The sequence below is a fragment of the Bubalus bubalis genome, chromosome 3 (assembly GCF_019923935.1).
Source record: "Bubalus bubalis isolate 160015118507 breed Murrah chromosome 3, NDDB_SH_1, whole genome shotgun sequence".
Classification (NCBI taxonomy): Eukaryota; Metazoa; Chordata; class Mammalia; order Artiodactyla; family Bovidae; genus Bubalus; species Bubalus bubalis.
The window spans coordinates 85,319,845-85,330,901 of NC_059159.1; the positions used below are offsets into that span (position 1 = coordinate 85,319,845).

The 11,057-nt window shown below is 41.9% G+C and overlaps 1 protein-coding gene across 1 annotated transcript; it reads right to left on the reverse strand.

The window, feature by feature from the left end:
* Window positions 1-1,586: 1,586 nt before the first annotated feature.
* LOC102399141 (interferon omega-1-like) lies at window positions 1,587-2,298 on the reverse strand. Its single transcript, XM_006040082.4, has one exon. It carries the CDS (start codon window positions 2,247-2,249, stop codon window positions 1,587-1,589), a length of 663 nt encoding a protein of 220 aa, XP_006040144.2. The 5' UTR covers window positions 2,250-2,298.
* Between the last annotated feature and the right edge of the window lie 8,759 nt (window positions 2,299-11,057).

The following is an 11,057-nucleotide window of genomic DNA, read 5'->3' on the forward strand; positions in this document are numbered from 1 at the left end:
GGCTGTATATTGTCACCCTGCTTATTTAACTTATATGCAGAGTACATCATGAGAAACACTGGGCTGGAGGAAACACAAGCTGGAATCAAGATTGTGGGGAAAAATATCAATACCCTCAGATATGCAGATGACACCACCCTTATGGCAGAAAGTGAAGAAGAACTAAAGAGCCTATTGATGAAAGTGAAAGAGGAGAGTGAAAAAGTTGGCTTAAAGCTCAACATTCAGAAAACGAAGATCATGGCATCTGGTCCCATCACTTCATGGCAAATAGATAGAGAAACAGTGGAAACAGTGGCTGACTTTAATTTTTGGGGCTCCAAAATCACTGCAGATGGTGATTGCAGCCATGAAATTAAAAGAAGCCTACTCCTTGGATGGAAAGTTATGACGAACCTAGACAGCATACTAAAAACTAGAGACGTTACTTTGTCAACAGAGGTCCATCTAGTCAAGGCTATGGTTTTTCCAGTGGTCATGTGTGGATGTGAGAGCTGGACTATAAAGAAAGCTGAGTGCCGAAGAATTGATGCTTTTGAACTGTGGTGTTGGAGAAGACTCTTGAGAGTCTCTTGGACTACAGGGAGGTCCAACCAGTCCATCCTAAAGGAGATCAGTCCTGGGTGTTTATTGAAGGGACTGATGTTGAAGCTGAAACTCCAATATTTTGGCTACCAGATGGGAAAAGGAAAAGCTGACTCATTGGAAAAGACCCTGATGCTGGGAAAGATTGAGGGCAGGAGGAAGAAGGGGATGACAGGGGATGAGATAGCTGGATGGCATCACTGACTCAATGGACATTAGTTTGGGTGGACTCTGGGAGTTGGTGATGGACAGGGAGACCTGGCGTTCGGCAGTTCATGGGGTCGCAAAGAGTCAGACACGACTGAGCGACTGAACTGAACTGAACTAATGATCCAGTAACTATTGTAAATAATTAATTTCAGTTTACAAAATCCCTTTTTCTCTCATTTCTTTCAAACATGGGTCTTCCCTTGTGTCTCAGACAGTAAAGAATCTGACTGAAATGCAGATTTCAGATTCCTACCTTGGTTGGGAAGATCCCCTGGAAATGGCAACATACTCTAGTAGTCTTGCCTGGAGAGTCCCATGGACAGAGGAGCCTGGTGGGCTATAGTCTATGGGGTCACAAAAGAGTCAGACCTTTCCTAGCAATTAAATATAAAATGGTAAAAAATTCAAGAAGTTCACCTTGATAATATTTAGTAAATAAAACAAATTACAAATTTAATGAAATAAAAATGTGAAATTTTAATACAATGTTAAATGTGAAATTTTAATACAATGTAAACAAAAATATTTTATATGAAAAATAAATATGAGGAGATAAAAGAATAAATATAACAAAATAAATAAGCAAACAAACAATAAAATCAGCACAGTCTTCACTTTGGGACTGATGCACCTGCAGCCAAAAAAATTTATATATATTCATTTACTACTGACAAAGTATTGGCTGAAGTAATTCAATAAATTTTGTGGCTAAAGCAGAAATCAGAGTCTTCTGAAATGGCTACAGATGAGTGTACAAAGATGATGGGGCGTCTTAGTCAATGAGAGTCATGTCAAGGTGAGTTCAGGTCTCCATCCATCATTCTTAACCTTTCTTGCAAGCTGGTTGATGAAGACAAGGATCTCACGATTTCCAGTCTGACAATTTCCCAGGCGCAGTCACTGTATTCCTTCTCTTTCAGGTAGACATGGATGCCCTGGAAGTACCTCTTCACGGCCAGTGTGGGGCCCGTCCTTCCCAGGGCAGAGTCTTCCTCTCCTGTCACCTGCCCCAGGCAGGCGTCCAGGTCGTCCAGCTGCTGATGGAGTCCAGTGTGGAGCTGCTCCAGGAGGGTGGTGTCCCAGGCAGCAGAGGACTGCTCTGTGTGGAAGAGGTTGAAGGTCTGCTGGAGCATCTCGTGGAGCACGGAGAAGGCCTGGGGCTCCTGGAGCTGGCTGCCCTCCACCATCTCCTGGGGGAAAGCGAAGTCTTTTCTGTCCTGCAGACAGAAGCGAGGGGAGAGTCTCCTCATTTGGCCCAGGAGCCTGAGGTTCTGCCTGCCAACCAGCACGTGGTTCTGAGACAGGTCACAGCCCAGGGATCCTCCCGGGCCATAGCTGACCAGCACCAGGGCCATCAGTAGAGAGAGCACGAAGGCCATGGGGAAGATGAGGCTGCTGCTGGCCTGGCTGAGACGGCGTCTGGTGGAACCTTGAGGTAGGTTCTCTGATGCCATGCTTTCTAAGCAAGGCCATTAAATAGGGAACACAGTAATTTTCATTTTCTAATCATTTCTCTAGACTTTTACTTCCTTTTTTGATTTTCATTTATGTATTCTGAATATGGTCAAAGAAATTGTCATCAGTTTAAACTATTACTTTTATCTATTTCCCAATAACTTCAAATGTACCCATCCAAATGGATATTTATCAATCAAATGAGAAAGGTCTTTTTCTTACATCAGAAATGATGTAGGTTTCTAAGTACAAACATTATCACTCTTTCTCTTTCATATGTAAATGTAACTCTTCTCTGTTCCGTGAACACATTTTTGGCCCTGATCCTAGGATCAAGTTCTGTTTCTTACTCTACTTTGGAAGGCAGATTCTGTGTTTATCAAGCATTTACCAGGTCACTCTAGCAAAGAAACTGTTTGAAACAAAGGATGGGTTTTCTTGAGTGTTTGATTTAGAGAAGAGGCTGATTATTATGAGTCCATGAGCTCCTCCCATGTTTCTTTTCCTTCTAGAACACGTTCCTGCAGGTCCATGTGGTTGTGCTTCAGGGAACCACGAAGTCAGGACTATTACAGACATCACACTTTCTTTCCACCATTTTCATACTGGAGACCTATTGTCCTTTGCTGGCCTGGCCATTTCCCTACCAAAAATTCTGGTTCTTCTCAGATAATATGGGTGGGGAGACTGTAATTCCAGGATAATTGTATTTCCCCAGCAGCACCTCACTCACACGGGAGAGACCACATGGAGCCACTCCCTGTCCTCTGGAGTGACAGAGTCCCTTCATCACCTCCTGGACTCCTTCCCTGCGGACAGGCTCACCACATCCTGTGGACTCGAAAATCTCTTTTCTGTGGAGGGCTTGTTTATTTGTTGGGAAAGTAAATTCTCTTCCTGAACCCCATCCTTCACAGAGTATTTCTGTGAAGGACCCTAGTTCTCAGTGCTGACCTCCTCTTCTCCTGTCCCGTTTCCCCAGGTGTCCAAAGTGTCAGCAGTGCTCAGATGCTGAGAGCAAAAGTATGTTTGTTCAAGTTGGTGGAGGAGTTTCCAACTGCAGTCATTTTGCTTTTAGTAGATAAATAATATTTACTTTGCCAAGTATAGTTTTTATTATTCAACTCTTTTACTTAAACTGTTCAACACTTGTTCTGCTCAGAGTTTCTGAGCTGGAGGAAGAAGATTCAGTGATGGTGTTGTCTTTTGTTGGAAGCGTATGTCACAGAATCTAGTGAGTTACGGTTGTTTGTTCAGGCAGTTGATTCCACCCAGCATCTCTGTTCCTCTGTCTCTGTCTCTGTCTCCTCTGAGAATGCAGGGCAGTGAGAACCAGCATGCTAGATCAGGAGAAATAGCCTTCTTTACTTGAGCGTAGATTTTCATTTAAACTTTTTATATTCACTTAGTGACTTATTGGACAAGATTTGTCTCATTGCTCCTTCTCTGGTTGTAATTCATGATGAGGTTAGAACAAGAAAGAGAAGTAAAAAAAGCCTGAGGAGCTGCATCACTTTCAAGAGGTTAGATTTTTTTGTTTCTCTTTGCAATTTTGCTAAAAAGTAAAGTTCCATAGTTGTTTTGTGGGCAACTAGAAAACAAGGGTAAGTCTCAATGTCATGAATATGAAAGAAAGGAAGTGGCTTTCCCTGACACAGTGATGTATTCTGGGTTAGCGAACTTCAGTGCAGCGTAGCTGGGGCCTAGGCTGTGGCAGAGGGGAAGGACCAGGTCAATATGAACAACAGAAATGCTGCGACATGGCTGCTTCTGATAGAATATCAAGGAAGGCCAAGTCCTGAATCCATGGACTGCCCTCAGCTTTCTAAGACCAGCTACCTGATTTTTCTTTCCTTTAATCCATATGTGGTCTGTATAAGGGGAGAAGGAAGAAGTCACACGCACCAGCTCATGGGAAACAGCAATCAGAACCCTAGTTGCTAGAACACTAACCCTCTCTCACAGGGTCAAGGAGACCAGTCTTGCTGTGCATCTGTGACAAATCCACCTGGGCAATGAGAAGTTGCTTTGAAAAAACTATAATGAAAGGGAATGAAATGATTCTGAAAGATCCTGATCTTAAATTGGGTAACAATAATTATGATATTAAAAATGATAACTGAATTTTATTGATTGTAACCCTAATCTCCCTAATATCCCACCTTGTGATATGATCACATTGATGGGTTGGGTTTCTTTGGGTTTTTTAAGAATTTTATTTTATTTTTTTTATTTTATTTTTAAACTTTACATAATTGTATTAGTTTTGCCAAATATCAAAATGAATCCGCCACAGGTATACATGTGTTCCATTTTATGTATTTATTAGGCTGTTCCAGGTCTTAGTTTGGCATGCTGGATCTTCCGTATTCCTTGCCTCAAATAGGATCTTTACTTGTGGCATGGGAAGTCTTGGTTGTGGACTGTAGGATCTAGTTCCCTGGCTAGGAACAAGACATTGACATTCTAGGAGAGTGGACAACTTTCCTAGAATCTCTTCCTCAGCAAAGAACTTCAAGTGCTGTGGGATTTCTCTCCATTATGTACAAGGCCCTGCTCAAAAGGGAGGAAACTTGGGTTCCTGGGCTCTTCACAGTCCTGCGGTCATTCCCTCTCCTAGAATGAACACTTATGACCCTTGACTGTGTTAAGGAACTTGCAGTCAAAGCTGCTCTTGCTTCGACTGAGGGTGGAGTAAAGAGGTTACTATTGGTTATATTGATATGAAAGATTGCTATCATTCACTAAGTTCCACATTCTCAGGTTAATTTGTATTATTTGAACTTTGAATTATTTGAATTAAAGAATGTCCTCTGTGACTGCTACTAAAGTTGTCTTGATGTTTTAGAAGACGAAATGAACATCAGTGTGGGCTACACTCAGGAGCCCCAGATTGTGTGAGAGTAGAGCTTCCTGCTGCTCCCAGTCCCTCCTCTTCATCAACTCTGAGTACTGGCCCTCAGCTGCTCTGAGCACATGCTCCTCTTCCTGCCTCCAAAGTCTTCTCCCCTGCTCCCAGGAGGGCAGTCATCATCCCCTCCTGGAATCCACATCGCCAAGCACATTGTCACATATGTGTGTGTGGTCAGCACACTTTGGTGAGAGAACAAAGAGAACTCTATGAATTAACCCATGTTTGTTATTATGCCACTATTATCTGTAGACCACCAGAACACAGGAGCTATAGCCCTGTAAATAACTGAAGAATTCAAACCTTATGGAGTCACACCTCTAAGTTCTCTTTTAGACTAAAGAGGAGAGATTGAGCCTCAGGTTTTTCTTTCAAGCTGAGTTGACTCATATAGATGAATATTTCCTTTTGGATTGAGACTTTTCCATGAGTATATTTCATTTCCAGTGTAATAACACAAAGGAAGCATCGAAGCTGTGACATTCTCTGATGCCCAGAATAGAAGAGAAAAGTTTTCAGTGGAGACAAAATTGAGAAAAGTGTAGAAAGTGACAATTCTGGCCTAATTAAAGATCTTATTTATGGGAAGGTGCTGGGAACAGCTTGATAAAGGCTGGTACAGCCCAACACCTGCAGCATCACCAAGCTCACCAGATGCCAACTTCTTCCCTGGTGACACAGAGGGTGATGTTCTCCAGCCCTGGAGAATGGTGATCATCACCATTGCCACCCTCCAAGAGACCAGGAATCCCCCAAAATCAGCACTTCAGTGAAATTGAGTCCCACGGCTCCAGCTCAATAAGATGCTCAAATCTGCCTTTCCTGCGCCCCAGCAACCGGGAGGGCACCACAGAACTCCCTGTAACAGAGCAGCTGGCCTTGCTCACCCAGCAGACCTGTCTCCAGGTCCAGCACCTTGAACTCCAACACCATGAACTCCAGCACCACATCCACTGGGAGAACCGGGGAATCTGTATAGGCAGGAGCATCCAGCTGAGCTAGGTGCTGCTGAGCCCAGGGAGAGCGTGGGGCCTCGGGAACAGTGAGGAAACTTCCTTTTTGGGCCAGATGGCCCAGGGGAGCTTTGCAGGGGTTTCGGTTAGAACTTGATATCTACACCTGCCCCTGAGTCCATCCTCCCCTTCCTGGGAGGAGATTTTAGCCAGAGTGGTTTACACTGGTGCCCGTTTATGCTGCTACTGACGCCTGGAAATCTGAACCTGTTGTGGTATGTTTTCAGATTCTGGGTTGTTACTGGGGACAAAGACTAACTTGGGGAAAGGGGAAAGGCATGTACATTCTGGACAGTAAGCTAGATATTGGGACCATCCAGTGAAAAGACTTACAGGACAAGACTGAGACTTATAGGAGCCCCTGGGAAAAGGGAAAATGATTTTATTTAATATAAATGGTTAATTTCTCCTGCAACGTTCAAGTAGTTAAAAATATTTTAAAATGTATAAAGAAGTCTGAAACTCACACTAAGTCTAAATATTCCTTATGCCAAAACAAAACTTTAGGTTCCTGCCTTCAGTGGAAGCAAAATTATCTGTAATGTTTTCAAAATTACTTCTTTGTTCATCTCAGTTCAATTGACAGAAAGCCATATTTGAAAAACGTATGACCCAGTAGATTAAATAATTAATCTCAATTTTCAAAATCTTTTTTCTTCTCATTTCCTTTAACTAACGATCTTGTGTTAAGCTTTCAAATTTATACATAGTTTTGCATTAGAGAGTTTTATTAACTTTTTAAAACTGTCATTTCGTACACATAAGTGCTTTAAAAGTCATAAACAAGAGGTTTTTTATTTCAGAATAATGTAGGTTTACATTTAATATACCATTTCCTATCTAATAAACATCTTATATGCCAAATGTACTGATTGCATATTGATTTGATGCCCACTAAATATCGCAGTGTGCTTGGTAAAGTCATATGATTATTTTATTTGCTAGTAAAACTTTTAAATGTGTAGGTGGCACCCCACTCCAGTACTCTTGCCTGGAAAATCCCGAGGATGGAGGAGCCTGGTGGGCTGCAGTCCGTGGGGTCGCGAAGAGTCGGATAGGACTGAGCAACTTCACTTTCACTTTTCACTTTCAGCATTGGAGAAGGAAATGGCAACCCACTCCAGTGTTCTTGCCTGGAGAATCCCAGGGACGGGGGAGTCTGGTGGGCTGCCATCTATGAGGTCGCACAGTTTCGGACATGACTGAAGCTACTTAGCAGCAGCAGAAAAGATTAACTTATTCTAAGTTGCAGAGGTAGAATTTTTGCATTAAAAATTAGAGTTGAGCAAGGCACAGATATGGCATAATCATCTTTAGGGTAGACATGAAATAATGGCGAAACCTTTGTATACACCTGGCACAGTGACAACTCTCACAGCTGTTTAATGTGTCCCTCATGCTTTATATAATCTACTTATTTTTGCTAATTTTCTAAGTTGTTATATTAACATCATATAGAGTACAGAACATGAGATGGTATATTGAATGGAGTACAGTAGTCTCATTATCCCTATTTTTTTTTAATTGGAAAATAATTGCTTTACAATGTTGTGCTGGTTTCTGCTGTACAACAATGTAAACCAGCTGTAAGTACACATATGTTGCTGCTGCTGCTGCTGCTGCTAAGTAGCTCCAGTCGTGTCCGACTCTGTGCAACCCCAGAGACGGCAGCCCACCAGGCTCCCCCGTCCCTGGGATTCTCCAGGCAAGAACACTGGAGTGGGTTGCCATTTCCTTCTCCAATGCATGAAAGTGAAAATTGAAAGTGAAGTTGCTCAGTCATGTCCGACATCCACTCCCATATCCTTATTTTAAACTGAGAAAACTGTAGCATAGGACAGAAAAATCGACTGGACGAAATGATGCAGGAAATTCAGGGAAAACTAAAGAGATGCCTAGATAACAAATATACTGGTCACCTGAGAAGACAGGAGTAACCCACAAAAAATAAAGACAAAAAATGTAGCAAAATTGTTGTTTTCAAACAGTTTAATTGGTAAAACTCCTTTAAGCTTATCATTATTATTATTATCATTATTACGCTTACACTTTTATTGACAACCCTGAGGACCGGTAGTATGCTACCATTGTGTAGGATGCTGGGTGGGAATAAGAAATGGAGACTTGCTCCTGCTTTGGGGAGTCAATTCCTCCCCATTTAAGGGACTCTCAGTTAGAAGGTCCTGATGGAGGATGTGTGTGGGGAAGGATTTTAAAATGAAAAGAAAGACTTTGATCTTGGAAACTACAGACTAAAAGAAATTCTTAAAATAATAAAGGTTGAAATATGGTGAATGAAATGTATAAATTGGTGGGATCTTGGTTGATCAGTTTTTATAAATGAACCCTGGCTTGTTACTGCAGGAACTAGGATATACCTCAGTAACAATATTTTCTGTGCAGCATGTTGACATATTGAAATTAAAATCTTTCTTAGAAAATCATACTATTTGAAGACAGGCAACATACCTATTTCCAGTAATTAACACCCTGTTCAAATCTTAGCCACACGTACATCCATGGTCAAATGGTCAAATATCAAAGTTTTGGCTTAGCTTCTGGTTCAAGATGGCAGACTAGAAGGACATGCACTTATCTACTGCAAGAGCAACGAAATCACAACTAGCTGTTGAACAACCATCCAGAGGAGGACTCTGGACCCGCTGAAAAAGGATGTCCCACGTCTAAACACAAAGAAGAAACTACAACGAGATCCAGGAGGCACTCAAGCACAATAAAAATAAATCTCATACCTGCCAGATGGGAAAGCAACAAACTGGAAAACAATAATACCAGAAAAGTTTTCCCACCGTTGTGAAGGTTCTGAGCCTCATGTCATGCTGGCAAGCCTGCAAAGGGATAGGGAATCCCCAGGGAATCTGACTCTGAAGACCAGTGGGATTTGATTACAGGACTTCCACAGTACTGTGGGAGAGATTCTTCTTGCAGGGGACAAACAAAATCTTGCATGCACCAAGACCCAGGGGAAGGGAGCAGTGACCCCACAGGAGACTGAACCAGACCTACCTCCTAAGGTTGGAGTCTCCTATGGAAGTGTGGGTCAGCAGTGGCTTGCTCTGGGGACAAGGGTACTAGCAGAAGCAATCCTGGAAGGTGGCCCTTGGTGTAAGTCTCCTTGGAGGTTGCCAAAAATCAAGCACCTCATTCATTAATCATGTTTCTCACTTCTTTAGTATGAGAAGAGGTAAAACTGGCTTCTGAACCATTTGTTGGGTTTTGTTCTTTCAGTAGCAAAACAGAGGCTCTAGGAGGTGACATTGCCAGCAAGTATGGACAAGGGATTTTATGGAAAGGGGAACTAGGATCCAACCTGGGACAGCCCAGAACTGGAGATCAGAACCACACACTTCACAGCCCCTGCTCTTTCCTTCCTGCCTCTGCTTGTGTTTGATTATCTGCACTGATATGTGATCTCTATTCTTTCCCTATTATTGTATTTATGTTAGATCAAGAATTTTCTACTAATTCTTCTTTCTCAAAGAGTTTTTTATGAACACATAGGTATGCTTTTAGAAGTATGAAACCCAGAAATTGGAATGCTCTTCAGCATACAGCAAAGGAACGTTCTCACACTGAAAGCACTGTGAAACTAGCACCCAAGTGGAAAAGAAAATACCTTTGCCAGGGGCTAGCACCTTTCCATGCTGCCCTCCAGTCGCTGTCTCAGGGCGGCTGTCCTGTCTCCTCCCTGAGGGCAGCCACTCCATGATTCTCACAGTCCTGATGATTTCTGCCAGGAGCGCTTGATGCCTCTTGTGTGATATGGACTCATTGAATCCAAACAGTAATTGTATGAAAAGCACTCTTACTGTCCCCGTATTAAAGATGAGGAAACTGACCTGTTGTGTTTGTAAGATATTTCAGGGTCACGCTGTTGGTAAATAGCAGAGTTGGGATTCAGAGGTTTTGGAATTTCTAGAACTCTCCTTTCACTTGGACTCTCTTCCCGTGGCTTCCACTCTGACTACACCATGCAGCTAGAAGAAATCAGCACAGAACAGAGCTCCTGTGTGGAGGCAGTGAAGGTATTGTGGAAGGGAGTGAATTGCTCAGTAAGGCAGTGCTGAGGAGAAGGTGGGAGACAGAGTAATAGGAGTCAGGAGCAGCCAGTCAACACCGTATGGCATCAGCTTTCCTGCACGAGGTGACTGCTTCCCTCAGATATGTCTATCCACCATTCTTTAATGAGTGGGTATAAATTAGTTATGCCTGTGACATCAAGACTAACCATTTTCTACAAATTCATAATTTCCTTTCTAACTTTTTTGTTTTCGTCACCCTCCACAGCTTATAGGTTCTTAGTTCCTCAACCAAAGCTCCCTGGAGGAAAAACTCAGAGTCCTAACAATGGCACCCACAGAAAATTCTCAGAATTCCACCTTTTGACAGACATTTCCTAGAAAATGATAGAACTGTTCCACAGAATAAAGTGAACAAATACTATTTTGTGATAGGTATATGCAGACAAAATAAGGATTTAGGTTTTCAAAATAAGAACTCAAGAAATTTATCTTGATAACTATTTAATAAGTAAAACGAATAACAATTTTAATGAAATAGGGAAATATATTTTCTAAATGTTACTACAATGTAAACATACACATCTTTTATATGAAAATATAAATATGATGAGATAAAATATTACTTTAACTAAATAAATAAAGAAAAAAATAAATAACATCAGGGCAGTTATCGCTTATGGATTGATACACCTGCACGTGTCTAATTGCTTATTACTACTGACATGTATTAGCTGAGTTAATTCAATAAATTTGGAGGCTAAAGCAGAATTCAGAGTCTTCTCAAATGACCCCATGTGAGTATACAAGGATGATGTGGCAACTTAGTCAGTGAGGGTCATG

Coding starts and splice junctions, on each gene's coding strand:
- LOC102399141 (XM_006040082.4), bottom strand. CDS start 2,249: ATGGCATCAGAGAACCTACCTCAAGGTTCCACCAGACGCCGTCTCAGC.